The 15430-nt window shown below is 49.7% G+C and overlaps 1 protein-coding gene across 7 annotated transcripts in view; it reads right to left on the bottom strand.

Annotated features, from left to right (window-relative positions):
- The window catches only part of WNK2 (WNK lysine deficient protein kinase 2), a 142535-nt gene that overhangs the window by 77112 nt on the left and 49993 nt on the right, over nt 1–15430 (bottom strand). For all 7 annotated transcript variants that reach the window (XM_055579077.1, XM_055579076.1, XM_055579078.1 and 4 more), the window contains exons 6-8: nt 13908–13996; nt 11667–11886; nt 3024–3306 (exon numbers count right to left, since the gene is read on the bottom strand). In XM_055579077.1, coding sequence (XP_055435052.1) covers nt 3024–3306; nt 11667–11886; nt 13908–13996 — 592 coding nt within the window. The remainder of the gene's footprint in view (nt 1–3023; nt 3307–11666; nt 11887–13907; nt 13997–15430) is intronic.

Below are 15430 nucleotides of genomic sequence, written 5' to 3'. Positions count from 1 at the left end.
AGCCTGTACCCCACACTGCCTGACACCTGTTGGTTCTCACGATGGACTACCACAGATCCCAGGTGGGCAACTCACACCATCCTCTGTAGGCAGGCCGGCCACCTCCACCAGCTTACAGATAGGGACCTCACCTGCCACCTGCCCTGGCCCTGAAAGTGGGCGCTTTCAGCTCTTCAAAGGTAGAAGATCGAATGTCCAAGTTAGGAAAAGCTGCAGTCATGTGGAGGAAATAATTACCAGCTGTGTTTTATAGAGGGAGAGGGCCCTGACCACCTCCATTCACCACAGCAAAGACCCTGAATTAGGAAGACTTAGGTCCAAATCTAACCCCTCAGTTCACAGGCTCAGGTCTAAAGCGGCTGGAAAATGGGGCTGACAAGGCCTGTGCCCCACAGGGAGGCCATGAGCGGAGGACCCAAAGGCTCTGCAGCCTCAAAAAAGCCTCCCAAGAGGCCAGCCTCACCCAAGGTAAGCCTCGACTGGCCTGTCAAGCCCAGCCTGGGTGGAAGGAGCTGCCTGTACAAGGTGGCACAGACAGGACCACCGTGGCCACAGGCTGGTCTCACCAAGACATGCCTGGGAGGAGAGGGCACCTGCATGGTCGTGCCGGGCAAGAATGAAGAGCAAAACCCGTTTGAAGTGGCGTTTTTGTTTTACTGCCTCCAGATTCCAAAAGCTACGTAAACATTAGGATTTGCCATCCATGAACACTAAGCTACTTCTACAGGACACCTTTTGGTGTGGATTTTAACTTTCAATTTTCACTTTAAACAAATAAAGTACAAGAGAACGCTTGTTGGCTTTGCAACAAAATAATTTTTCCCGAGAGCTAAGCAGAACTTATTTTGACCCAGGAAGACTTACAAATAGTGAGGTTTGATTGTGAAAAACCAATGAAACATGTGGCTCTGATTTCTGATGAGGTGGCCAGCAGTCATCGTTACTTAGAGAGAGAGACAGAAACAGAGGCCAGGTGTGTGCATATGCTAAATGGGGAGTGTGGGCACATGAAAGAAAGATGAGACGGAGAAAGTGCACGAGAGTGAGCGAGACCAATTTCAAGTAGGGTGATTTTAACCATATTAGTGACATTTTACATTTCTAAGTGAATGTGTTTATTTGTATAATAAAAATTACTTTAAAAAATCATTTCTAAGCTATTGAAAAGTTGTGTTCTCACAGTCACTGACGCTGGCTTGAGCTTGATCTGGACTGTGGTGGGTAGCTTACAGACCGCACAGTGGGAAGTTATCTGATACTCGCTGCACCTTCTGATAAATGAAAGCCTGTGTGCCCATCTTGCTACCTAAGACCAGGTCCTCTACAGTGATCTGTGTGCTGCTTGGTGTCCCCACTAGTTCATCTTTATGAAGCCAGAGTGGTCCAGCCGACCACAGGCACTGCGGCCAGAGGGATAGCTGAGCACAGGCTTTCTGCTCTGACCCACAGCAAGGTGCAGAAGAGCATGCGCAGGACGCTGGACTGAGGATTACAGGGAGTGTCGGTGCGTGTGTGCACGCTACACGTGCATGTGTCCAGAGGATGTCTGGAAGGTGTAATCCCTGGAAGTGAAAGTTAAAAGACATTTAACATCAGTGACCTCCAGGGAAGAAAATTAACTGGCTTTTGCTGTATATCCTCTTGGATTTTCTAAATTGTATACAGTGTGACTATATTATCTACTTTAAAAAACAAGATTGGGTTGGCCATAAACTTTGGGCTTTTCTGTGCAATGTCCTGGAAAAACCCAAGCAAACCTTTAGGCCAACCCAATACAATAAATGGGTAAAAATGTTTTTGAAAACTACGGCCATGACATGAAGCACATTCCTCATTTTTAGTCAGGAAGCGGATCCGTGTGCAGACACAACATCCACTATAAACTCATCTGTCGATTCATGTCTATGCAGCAGGTCAAGCCTGTATCATGACATCTTACCACAGCACAGCTTATTCTAGGTCCCAGACTGTATCTCTGCAAAGTTTAACAAAAGGAGATTTCTTAATTCCTGTCCTAAAAATTGTTCAACCAAAAATTATGTTCTCAAAGTATGTAGTGGTATGCCAGGTGTGGAAAGCTTTTTCCTACAGAAAGTTTATACTTGTGAATTAATTTTTTGGTTTATCAGAAAATGTAGTAATGATGTAATGACTCTATTCTCCAAAGCAAACTTGAGCAGGGAGGAGACAAGTAAACAGTTGGCAACTTGTCTTAAAGTGATGGCCAGCAGCTGGTTTGAATTTAAACAGCCTACTTTGAAGAACGTTTAGCTATTCTACTGCTAAAGAAAGGATGTAACTATTAAATAAACAGACTATTTTGGTCTTTCCACACAAAAACACCTAAAATAGTGGCCTGGGAGGGCAGCTCAGCTCTCCATGCTTATTCACAGAACAGACAGAAAAGGCTACATTCTCCATCCGTGGCTCACAGCTGAATTTTGAAGATACTGAGGGTAAAGGCAGAATTTCTACTCAGACTTAAAGAAGACACTGGATTCTCCCTTCCAGTGGTCTGAGATGAAGCCAGGTATAAAGTAATTCTCACCAATCCATCGGTGACATTCCCTGGGAAACATACTAAAGGGCACAAGAAGGGAGGTAACCTTGGGGATGGATAATCCAAGCAGGAAAACTCACAACCAAGACCACAGCATGACTGGAGGCTGTAGCCCCTGGCAGCCTCAGAACCACAGCATGCGGCTCTGATGCCTCCACCGGTCAGGGAATCCAGGGCGGAGGTATAGCCCTCAGGTGCCCTGTGAGGCTGGGCTGAGAGCCTCCAGAGGGGATAAGTAGCTGAACTGAGTCAGCTCCAGCCCCGATGGCTCAGTTCTGAGTCTGCCCTGGGAAGCCAGACTTCAGGGAGCCTCTGGTCACAGATCTCTTTGCCACATGGGGATGCCTCCCAGGGGAATCCCTCCCTGGAGAAATGCTTGCCCACACCAATCATTCATACCCACAGGTGGGTTAGAGGGACGGGTGGTGCAGGAGGAGGGGGCGCCTGGAGAGGCAGCACTCACAGGCCAGGGAGGTGGCGCTGGCCGGCAGCGCAGGGGTGAGGAGGTGCTGGTCGGCCTCGGGCTCCTCGGACTCTGGCAGCCCGGCCTGCGAGTGGTAGGTCACCTGGACCTGCAGGGGCGTGGGTGGGCCCCTGGCCTTGTCAGGGCTGCCGAGCTCCCGCTGCTCCTGGGGCTGCAGCGCTGGCCAGATCCTCTTTCGCCGCCACTGGATCAATGCCACACGGTCACGGATGGACTTGGCCACAATCTTCACGTCACTCTCATGGAAAAATCCTGACTCAATCTGCAAAGGAAATCTCCATGTCATTACTGGGACCAGCTCCAGCTGCACGCCCCACTTCCAGGGGACCCTGCCATCTGCACTGCTACCTCCTGCCTGAGGAGTCTCTGCCCTAGGTCCCCTCCTAGGGTCCCTCACCCTCATAACCACGTTTACCAAGCTCATCCCTGTCATGGACACTCTCATCATCCCAGAAGTGAACGTCCTCCCACCACTGACTGTAGATCCACGGGGAGACTGCCCATCTAAACCTACAATAATCCAGCTCCTGGGTCTGTGGCAACACAGCCGATGGAGGCCAAGGGCCAGGTGTGTGAGGGGAAGGGAGATCCCAATCTGCCTCTGGCAGGGCCAGAACACAGGGCAGACTCCCACCGGCTGGGCCTCAGGGCTTTCCTCAGGGCTTTCCCTCCCTCAGGCTGGCCAAGGGCAGGAAGGAGGTCCGGGCTGCATCTGTGTGCTCAGGGACAGGTCCAAGGAGCCTCAGCCGACACTGTCCTCAGTGTCGTCCTGGGCACTCTCCGAGAAACCAAGGAGGCTGGAGAAAAGAGGTACTTTTAGTAACAAGAGACCAAGAAGGTGTGTACCCATGCCTAGCAAAACTCTGAACCCAATTCACCCAACAGAACATTTGAGAGCATCCGTAAAGGAGTCAACAATCTCAAGGAAACATCACAGTGCCCTCTGAGAATACCTGTGGCAAAACCACGAAACAGCGGCAGCCAGGCTCCTCCCCATCACTTTGGGATTCCCCACGTGAAAAGAGAGAAAACAAAAGAACAGACCCTGTGGCGCTGGATGGGAATGGTGTGAACTCACAGTTTTCAAAGTGCAATAGACATAAACACACCAGATGTAGATCTGAGCACATACAACACACGGTGTAGTGCGTGCTTCTGCACCACCCACGGAGTGGGCCTGGGGCAGTGACAGCCAAGTGGAGCCCGGCTGACGTGACAGTGCAGGACTCCCCATGAGACGGCAGGTTCAGGCTTGCGGGGAAAGGGCGGGGGAGTCGGACATCTCACTGTGCCTGAAATCGAGGACATGCTGGGAAGACGACAGACAGCAGGACAACACGGAAGCCAGCGTCCAAGGCCTCCTACTGGCTGAATCTGGGGCACTCTGAGCACTAAAATAAAGTGACACCATGATGGTTTGAAGGACATGTCCACAAATGCACACAGGACAAACAGAACTGATCTGTGGGGGCAGAAGTGCTTGGTTTGCTGCCAATATGAGGTTACACAAAGGACTGCCACATACATGCAGCTTGTCTCTCTGCCTCTCAGCCCTCTTGGCCTCTGTCTCTCTGCGCCGCTCTGTCTGTGTCCGTCTTTCTTTTTCTCCATCTGTCTCTCTGCCTCCGTCTCTCTCTCTCTCTCAGTCTGTCTCTCTGTTTCTCCCTTTATTTCTTTCCCTCCTGTGGATCACTCTCCCGTGAAGCCACTCTTGCCATGAGGCATCACTAGACAGCTCCAGACCCTTGGTGGGCAGGGCTACTCTTGGGATTCTGACAGCTGAGGCAGCTGTGAGCAAAGTCCCCATCTGTGGGAAACAGACACGGATATATTCAGGGTGCTCAGACGGTAAAGAATCTGCCTGCAGTGCAGGAGACCCAGGTTCGATCCCTGGATTGGGAAGATCCCCTGGAGAAGGAAATGGCACCCCACTCCAGTATCCTTGCCTGGAAAATCTTATGGACAGAGGAGCCTGATGGGCTGCAGTCCATGGGGTCGCAAAGAGTCGGGCACAACTGAGCGACGAACACTAACTAACTAACTAAAGTCATCTTGAACAGACCTGTCCTGCATTTGCAACTTCCCTCTAAGTTTGTGATTACTTCAAAAGACCCCTGTCAGAAGACAACTCCACTGGACAGAATGAACTGTGCAGACGTCCACCCTGAGGCTCCCACCAGGCTCAGCCCAGGACGGTGGAGGTGTGAGCAGGGCTGTGCCCATGGCCGGGACTCGCTGAAGAGGCCGAGCAGGTTCCGCGCCCACCCTCAGTGCTACCCGCGTGGCCGACCTGACCAGAGGCCGCTGAAAAGGCGGCATCCCACAGATGCACCTGCCTGCCATTTCTATTTTCTGCCCATGACCCATTTTTCCTTACGTCTCCATTTTCACAGTCACCACCCAGTGATCATCTCCAAAGTGTTCCTTCTATTTTTTCCCAATCAGGAGAGAATTTGGCCACACTGGGGCATCCTGTTATCTGGAGGCTGTGAAGGTGGAAGGGCTGGTACCACTGACAAAAGAGCCCTGGGCTAGGCTCCAAGGCCCCTCCCCTCCCACCCTTGGGGGTCTACACAAGGGGTCACTTCCAGATCAAAGCCAGCCCAGGTCCCTAAAGAACTCACCCTTCTCTCGGCCATGGGGGCTTCTTTGTTCTGATCCATATCCACGTGGGCCACCTCACTGCATCCTCTACCCACCCCCAGTGCCCCCCGCCTCCCCTGCTCCCCACAGGACCTGCTGGAAGTTGATGGTAGAGGGAGGAGAGAAAGCTATCCCATCGGCCTCCTCCCACCCCCAGCAGCCTCAGGAAGGCAGCCTCATCATCTTCAAAACTTAACGCTCGCTAATCTCAGGCGTTAACAACAGGGCAGCCCAGAATGGGGACCAGGTCCTAAAACTGTGTTGGGTTAAAGCTATCAGCAAGTGACCACCCAGCAGAGCTGCCAGGAGGGTGTGAGCTCTGGAAGTCTCCCCAGCTCAGTCTGTCTCCAGGGATAGCCCACGAAAGGCTCAGGCAGCTACCCCAGGGAGGAGAGCCTCAGACCCCAGTTTTGGGTCTGGTGTTTACAGATGTGTGGGGAGGGGAGAGGAGGGAAAGGGAAAGAAGGGGAGTTAGATCCTCACCAAGGGCTGCAGCACTACCACTGACCTACAAGGCCCAGCCAGGAGACAGGAGTTGCAACCAGTAACAACCGGGCCATTCACACAGGAGGAAGACCCCAATGGGCAAATGCGGCCACGTTCAGCTCATCACAGGCACCCAGGGCTCTGGGTTCATTCTGTTTCTTAACAGAGTGCTGGGTATGTGTTGGTTATTATTATTCCTTAACTGAACACAATGATGTGCCGCCCTCTGCATGGATGCCATACAGCATGGAGGGTGCGCCCATGAAAAAGTGCTTTTAAAGGGAAACACAGGAGAGGAAAGGGGGAGAAGCCGGGCCCAAGGCCTGTGCTGTGAACTCTCAGAGACGCCTTCTGCCCATGAGTCCAGGCAGGTGCTAGAGACTTGGTAAAGACAAGGCCCCAGCTATAGGCACAGGCGTGTACCCAAGGGCCTGGGGGCCATGGGCATCCTCTATGTTGAGCCATATGAGGGATGAGTCCTCTCAGGAAGGTAGGCAGGTCCTGGAAGGGGTCCAGGCCACGTTTGGGCACTGCCATCCTATAATTGAAGAGTGTCTGGAACAAACCAAGAATGGAGCCAGAGGTGCAGGACATACCTGGCGTAGCTGAGACACAGATGGCTCCAGCTGTCTGGGTCCGGTGCCTCCAGGACATGCCACCACGTGAGTCTGTGTCCCCTGCCATTCTCATACCACCGCGATGTAGTGTTCACGGGGGAATGAGAATGCTGTTCATCACCTGTGCTTTCTGAGGTGCTGGCACGTTGACAGACACCAGCCCTCAAGGCCGTCCAGGGACCTACCTCATCTCCAAGCAGGGCTGTCCCAGCCCCCGGCCTGCCTCCCCCTCCTCTTAACACCGGAACAGCTAGAGCTGCAGGCCAGGTACTCCCAATCTCCACGGTCCCTCCAGGATGCTCGCCAAATGCAACTCACCCTCATGAATCTCAGCTCACAGGATACCAGCCTACACACGACCTTGATTGCTACTTATGTCTATGCTTTAAACTTCAGCAGAAAACATGGAGGGACCAATGTCACAGTATGGGGGAAAAAAAGGTCCTGAATTCATAGGACTGATGGGATGGTAACTCTTTTTTTTTTTTTTAACTTTTTTAATGTGGAATCTAAAATATAATTAATCTATTGATATATATAAAACAGAATAGACTCACAGACATGAAAAAGAAACTATGGTTACCAAAGGAGAAAGGGAGGGGGAGGGGCAAATTAGGTCTAGGGATTAACAGATACAAACTACTATACTAAAATAGATAAGCTGGTAATTAACTCAATGCAACTCTCAGCAAATATGCAGCAATTCAACAGCACTATGCAAGGTCATAGAAAGATACTCCGGGAAGCCACAGAGCTAAATAATTCTATTAAATCTGATTATAGCAGAGGTGCCTGTTTCTAAGTCCAGGAATGTGGCCAGCAGCTGGGAAGGAGTCCTGACACGGGCACCATGCCATCAGCAGGACGTCATACCCTCCACACATGCCAGCAGAGGCACAGGCTGCTGTCAAGGGCAGGGCAGGGTCCTGGGTGGCCATGCACCTCCCACTCCTGTCATGCACCAACCTGCTGCAACCCCCAAACCAAGCTCCATGGACCCCTCACCTGACATGTGCCCAGTCCCCCGGGGCCCCCTTGGTTTATGACTCCCACACCTTACACGGCATGGCCAGCCTCAGCTTCCTCATCTGACCAGAGTTCCATGGTACAGTGGTCAGCACAGGCTGGTCCCAAAGATATGCTGCCCACAAGAGCCTGTGCAGGCAGTCTCCCCTCTACCTCTTGTAGCCCACCTTCCAGGGCCATACCAGGGTCCTTCCCTACCAAACTACCAGTGGCCTTATTAACACTGAACAAAATAGAACAAAACAAACTAGAACTAGAACAAAATAATTTTTACAATTTGTATGGAACCACAAAAGACCCCAAATAGCCAAAATAATCTTCAGAAAGAAGAACAGTTAGAGGAATCATTCTCCCTGATTTGTGACTATACTACAAAGCTACAATTATCAAAATAGTATGGTACTGGCATGAAAACAGAAATATAGACCAATGGAATAAGACAGAAAGCCCCCAGATAAACCCATACACTTATGGTCAATTAATCTACCCGCCAAAGAGGCAGGAATATACGTTGGACAAAAGACAATATGTGGTACTGGGAAAACTGGACAGCTACACGTAAAAGGATGAAATTAGAACATCCTATAACATCACATACAAAAATAAACTCAAAATGGATTGAAGACCTCAGTGTAAGACTAGCTACTATAAAATAGAGGAAAATACAGGAAGAACACTCTTTGACAAAAATTGCAGTAATATTTTTTTGGATCTGTCTTCTAGAGTAATGAAAACAAAGGCAAAAATAAACAGGACCTAATTAAGTTTAAAAGTCTTTGATGCAGGATACAGGAAGCTCGGGGCTGGTGCACTGGGATGACCCAGAGGGATGGTATGGGGAGGGAGGAGGGAGGAGGGTTCAGGATGGGGAACACGTGTACACCTGTGGCGGATGCATGTTGATGTATGGCAAAACCAATACAATATTGTAAAGTAAAAATAATAATAAAAAAATTTTTTTTAATTAAAAAAAAGTCTTTGCATAGCAAAGGAAACTATAAACAAAACAAAACAAAAAACCTACAGAATGAAGTAAAACATTTGCAAATGATACAACTGAAAACAGATTAATTTCCAAAATATGCAAACATATTCATATAGCTTCACTCTCTCTCTCTCTCTCTCTCTCTATATATATATATATATAACTAGAACATATATATATATATATGTTCTAGTATATGGGAAGGTCCTGGGAAGGGGTCCAGGCCACGTTTGGGCACCGCCGTCCTATAACTGAAGAGTGTCTGGAACAAACCAAGAATGGAGCCAAAGCTGCAGGATGTACCGGGCGTAGCTGAGACACAGATGGCTCCAGCTGTCTAGGTCCCAGGTGCCTCCAGGACATGCCACCACATGAATCTGTGTCCCCTGCCACTCTCATATCGCCGCTATGTAGTGTTCACGAGGGAATGAGAACACTGTTCATCACCTGTGCTTTCTGAGGTGCCTGCACATTGACAGACACAAGCCCTCAAGGCCGTCCAGGGACCTACCTCATCTCCAACCAAGCAGGGCTGTCCCAGCCCTTGGCCTGCCTCCCCTCCTCTTAACACCGGGACAGTATATATATATGTTCTATATATATATATACACATATACATATATATATATATATATAGAGAGAGAGAGAGAGAGAGAGAGAGGGACGCTATATGAACTGTTTGCATATTTTGGAAATTATATATATATATGTAAAGCCAAATTTTCACTGGAAGGAGTGATGCTGAAGCTGAAACTTCAATACTTTCGCCACCTGATGCAAAGAACTGACTCACTGGAAAAGACCCTGATGCTGGGAAAGATTGAAGGCAGGAGGAGAAGGGGACGACAGAGGATGAGATGGTTAGATGGCATCATCGACTCAATGGATGTGAGTTTGAGTAAACTCCGAGAGCTGGTGATGGACAGGGAAGCCTGGCATGCTGCAGTCCATGGAGTCGTAAAGAGTTGGACACGACTGAGTGACTGAACTGAACTGATATATACATATATATATATGTATATATATATAGCCCAATCAAAAAAATGCACAGAAGACCTAACTGACACCTGTCCAAAGAAGACATACAGGTGGCTAGCAGGTACAGGAAAAGATGCTCAACACTGCTAATTATTCAAGAATGGCAAATCAAAACTACAACGAGGTATCCCCTCACACTTGTCAGAATGGTCATCTTCAAAAGTCTACAAATAATAAATGTTGGCAAGAATGTGGAGAAAAGGGAACCCTCCTACACTGTTGGGGGGAATGTAAATTGATGCAGCCAGTTCGGAGAACAGTATGGAAGTTGCTTAAGAAATAGTTACAATATGATCCAGCAATCCCACTCCTAGGTATATAACTGGAAAAGACAAGAACTCTATTTTGAAAAAAATACATGCACCCCAGTGTTCACAGCGCACTATTTACAATAGTCAAGACATGGAAACAACCTAAATGTCCATGGACAGGTGAATGGACAAAGAAGATGTGATATTGTATACATAAAGGAACATTACTTAAATAAAAGGAATATTGAAAGTGAAGGTGAAAGTCACTCAGTCATGTCCAACTCTTTGTGACCCCATGGACTATACAGTCAATGGAATTCTTCTGGAGTGGGTAGCCTTTCCTTTCTCCAGTGGATCATCCCAACCTAGGAATCAAACCAGGGTCTCCTGCACTACGGGCGGCTTCTTTACCAACTGAGCTCCCAGGGAATATTACTCAGTCATAGAAAAGAATGAAGTGATGTCAATTGCAGCAACATGGATGGACCGAGATGTTATCATACTGTGAAGTAAAGAGAGATATAAATATCATATAATATCACTATATGTGGAATCTTAATGATACAAATGAACTTATTCACAAAACAGAAATAGACTCACAGACACAGAAAACAAATCTGCAGTCACCAAAGAGTAATGGAGAGGAAGGATAAATTAGGAGTTTGGGATTAACAGATACACACTACTATACACAAAACAGGTAAACAATAGGACCTACTATATAGCACAGAAAAGTATATTCAATATGTTGTAAAAACCTATATTAAAAAATCTAAAAAAGTATATATACACATATACATAAAAATACATAAACATATATAATTGAATCACTTCGCTGTACACCTGAACATTGTAAATCAACCATACTTCAATTTTTAAAAATACATTTTATTGATTAAAAAAAAACACCTACTGGGGTTCAGGGAATCCACTTGTAAAGAAAACATCAGCCATACCTTTGTGACTTACTGCATTTCTGAAAGATGTGCTATTTTCAATGACACATTATTTTTTAAAAAAGATTCAAAAAAGGACATGCACTTCTGTGGTTATGACAGGTGCAGCCAAGTACTCACTCTACTGCAATAAGCACGTAGATTTTTACTTTTGCTCAGATTTTCTACTAAAAGTTAGTGTCTAATTTATTTCTCTTCTTTCCCCCTGTGATATGAAGCGTCTCTATACTTCTACATTCGCCAGGCTCTTCAGACCACAATGCCCCTCAGAAACAAAGTGAAATAAAGATCAAAACTCAAAGGCCTACATCTGCACAAAGTTAGCAAGAATCTGTTCAAAACAGGGCTCTTCCTAACATGCGCAAGTCCCCAGGGACATCTCTGCACTGGTCCACAATATCCTCTCACTGCACCATTTCCAAGATGATATCCTACTGTGCAGCACTGATTCTGACCTGTGTTGTCCTTCACAGCTGCACTCAACAAATGGGGATCCTTGTTCCCAAAACTGCACACCCACTGAGAGACCATGCTCCTTTTCTGACTTCATTCTAATCTTGTGGAAACCACACACTTGCAAGGCACACACCGAGATTTGCCAAGAAACAAGCACACATTACCATTTCCTGTGCCACGTCATCTGGCGTCTCCCTCTCCAGGTCGAAAGTGAACTCTATGGCCCCGTTGTCCTTGGGCTTGCCCTTCAGTTTCTTAGGGTCCTCAACCCAGAGCCGCAGGGCAATGGTGGACTTCCTGCCATGGTCCTCCTCGGCCAGCTCCACCCTCACACCTGTGTCCTCCGCGAAGAAGGCGTGGCTGAGCAGGTCCTTGATCTCATACCTGGGAAGGAGGCAGCTGTCAGGCAGGGCACAGACACACTAGCTGAGAGGGCCCTGTACCTGCCCAGCTCCCCCTGGAAAGTCCTCTGACCATACCACTCACTGGGCATTTCTGCCCCCGAGGGCAGCACAAAACAGTACCTCTGCATTCCCTAACTCTCAGGGGAAGAGGAAAAATCTGCTACTTGAACACATCTAACTACATCCTACATAAGACCTTTTTTTCCTCTCATTATAAAAGAAACCTCCAGTATTAAGAGATGTGGGTAATTCAGAAAAGAATTTGTAAATCAGGCTCTGCATTGTCCAGACAAAGCCTGCTGAGATGCTGGGGAGCTCTCATAGGATCCGTGGATCCAGGTAAAACTGAACTGGACCTGGACGAGGCAAGCCCCAAACTCCCCAGTTCACTACCCGAGGGACCCTGGCCTCCAAGAAGCAGGGATAATTTTGGAGGTTCCCAAGGACAGGAAGGGGGGTAGGGTGGCGTGTTGCCCTGCTAACCACTCTGCCGCCTAAATCCACATCCCTAAATGCTTGCCCAGTTTCTGATCTCTGGCACAAACAGATCCCAGTGCTGTCCAGGGCCTGGCTTCCTCCCAGCTTCCTGTCTGTGGTCCCCGTGGGCTCTGAGATCCAGTGGCCCATCACCGATTCTACTGAGGGCAACACATCCCATGGGCAGTGGAACCATGCCACCTGGATAGCTCCATGCATGAAAAGGGGAGGGGAGGGTGAGCAACCCTCACACAGGCTGACAAATGCCTGTGGGGACCCCGGGGAAGCCCAGAAGTTAGGGCCCCTAGGGGCACAGACGGCACAGCCCCTGGGGGCTCTGTCCTGGTCTGGGAGGTGGTTTCTGTACTTTTCTGATGTGAGCTATAGTTCACAGGTTTTTAGTATTTTCTCTTTAAGAAACATAACATGCAGAGGGCAAAAGAGAAGACTCAGGAGATCAGGACAGGCCTGAGAGATCAGGACAGGCCCCTACACGAAAGATGACAGAAAGGACAGTGGTCAGCATTGGGCACAGTAACATGGGGGAAGAGGCATGAGCTGGCTGTGCAAGGGCAGAGAGGGGATACGAGGGGGTCCTGCTGCTGCTGCTAAGTCACTTCAGTCGAGTCCGACTCTGTGCGACCCTATGGACGGCAGCCCTCTAGGCTCCTCTGTCCCTGGGATTCTCCAGGCAAGAATACTGGAGTGGGTTGCCATGAGGAAGAGGTATTAAGGGGAGACACGGAGGAATGGGGAAGGTGGGGAATGGGCAGGATAAGAGAGCAGGGGAGGAGGAAGCGGGGGGAGGAGATGGGAGGAAGGAGGAGGAATAGAGGGTTGATGGGAGGGAAGGAAGGAAGGTATGAAGGAGTAGGGAAGAGAGAGTAAGGAGGGAGAAAACAAAGGAGAGACAGAGAGAGGAAGGAGCAGAGAGGAGGGAGAGGGAGGGAAAGAGGAAAGAGAGAGGGGGGAGGAAAGGAGGAAGGAAGGAGGAAGGCTCAGAACACATACCCAGCTGAGGAAGGAAGGGCCTTGATCTGAGGAGGGAGCTGGTCTGGGGGCATCTGGAGGGCTCTGACTTGAATGTGGGACTTTGAAATGGGTCAGACAACACGTGCATGAAAGACATAGCCTGGAGTTGAGAGAGCGGGGCAGGATGAGGCTCGATGGGAACCCTGGCATGGGGGTGTCCTCCAGACCAGGGGGAGGGATAGGCTTGCCAGGGACAACACAGAAAAAAAGCAACAAGGGCAGAATGAGGCCCCAGCAGCCCCCACACTCCAGGCTGGGTGGGCGAGAAGCAGCCAGTAAAGGGGATGGGGACTCTAGGACAGTACCCAGAGCCAGGGAGTGTGTTCCAGGCAGCAGAAGTCAGGTAGGGGCTGCCCTCCAACTGCCCAGTGGGCTTGTTGGAACCCAGTATGCCTGTGGCCTGAAGTGGCCTGTCTCCCAACTCTCGCCTTCTCTTGGGATGTGATTTCAGGCAGAGCAACAGCCCAGATCCAGCGCTGCCTGGGAACTCACCTTTCCTCCTTGTTTTTGCAGATACACTCCCCAATAATCTCCTTGATTTCAGGATCGTGCACTTTCTCAAAGCTGGCTGGCTTGATGCCCTGAAGATGACATGAGCAGAGTCACCTGACATCGAATTGGGATCTGTTTCTTGCTCACTTCACACTCACCCCAGTAGAAGAGAAAATGGGAAGTGCAAGAGGCTTGTTTGGGGTTGGAGGGCAGGGGCATCATTTCATTGTAAGGCCCCACTGAAGGGTTACTGGGAGTAGTGAGGTCTGAGGATGAGAAAGACTCGGGAAACTCGGAACAGACATGAAGGATGCTCGCTCTACCCAATCCAGCTCCGCACAAGGGAGCATTTGCACTCTTACTGCACAGAGGAGGTGGGTGTGGGGGAAGGCACACCTACCCAAGGCCACACACCAGCCAGGCAGGACCTCCCAGGCCAGCTGCCCAGAGGGTCTCAGAGGCTGGACAAGGAACCCTAAAGAGCTGGCCTTTCTTGTCATACCTCCCTGGAGGATGCAGAAGTCACTCTGTGGTCACTGTTGCTGGCCAAGGGCCACCAGAGACTCTGGCCACACTGTGGTCACAGGCGGGGCTGACTTCCAAGGCCTAGTGGCTGGAGCGGGTTGCAGACAAGCATCTGCACCAGGAAGGTCCACAGCCGGCGGCCAGATCAGATGACCTTCAGGCAGCAGGAGCAGGAGGTGGCCGTGTACTAAAGCGGACCAGAAAGCCAGCGGGTACCAGGGGTGTGCAGCCAGAGGCATGGGGGGAGCAGAGTTCCGATCCCACAAGCAGATGGGATTCCAAGAGAAGCAGGGGCTGGATGGCAGGGCTTATTTGCAATCTACCCAGGGAGGGGTTTGGGTGGAGGGGATCCTGGCCTTTGAAGATTTGGAACAGAGTGAGGGCTCAACCATCATGTTCTTCCTCTTTCAAAAAGACTGTCTTCAAAGGTCTCGTCCTGGCTTTTTTTTTTTTTGAAGCATACATTTTCCCACAGAGAGGGATGGGGGAGAGGGGAGGTGCACCCTGGGAGTGCAGGTGAGGCCCCAAAGTGCCCAGCAAACTCCTGCCTAGGACAGCTGGCCATAACCAATGGGTCATGCTGTGTCTGACATGTAGGGGAGTTTGTGCAGTAACAGACACAGCCCTTGGCTTTAAAAGTGGGCAAGGGGTCCTCCTTGAACATGAGACCCCCGTGTTACTCCACTGAAGCCAACAGAAAAAGAAATTTAATTATGCCAGAAAGAAAGGCCACAGTCCTAACAGGGGTGGGAACCAGTGGTCTGAGAAACTATAAATACTGGTAAGGGTGCACATACAGCATCATTTAAATCTCTGGAAGGCTGTGGCAGAATGTGCCAGAACAAGGTTGAAGGGGTTCACATCTCTGGGCTCAGAAGCACAGAGTTGGGGCAGCTGAGAACAAAGGGAACCAAGACCCTGCAAGGACTGGAGCAGATGCTGGAGGCTGGACCAGCGTGTGGGTATGGCGTGAGGGCCCAGAGGACCCAGAGCACGAG

Source organism: Bubalus kerabau, chromosome 4 (genome assembly GCF_029407905.1).
Source record: "Bubalus kerabau isolate K-KA32 ecotype Philippines breed swamp buffalo chromosome 4, PCC_UOA_SB_1v2, whole genome shotgun sequence".
Classification (NCBI taxonomy): Eukaryota; Metazoa; Chordata; class Mammalia; order Artiodactyla; family Bovidae; genus Bubalus; species Bubalus kerabau.
The sequence above is the reverse complement of the archived record's forward strand: the minus strand, read 5'-3'. Positions and strand labels throughout refer to the sequence as shown.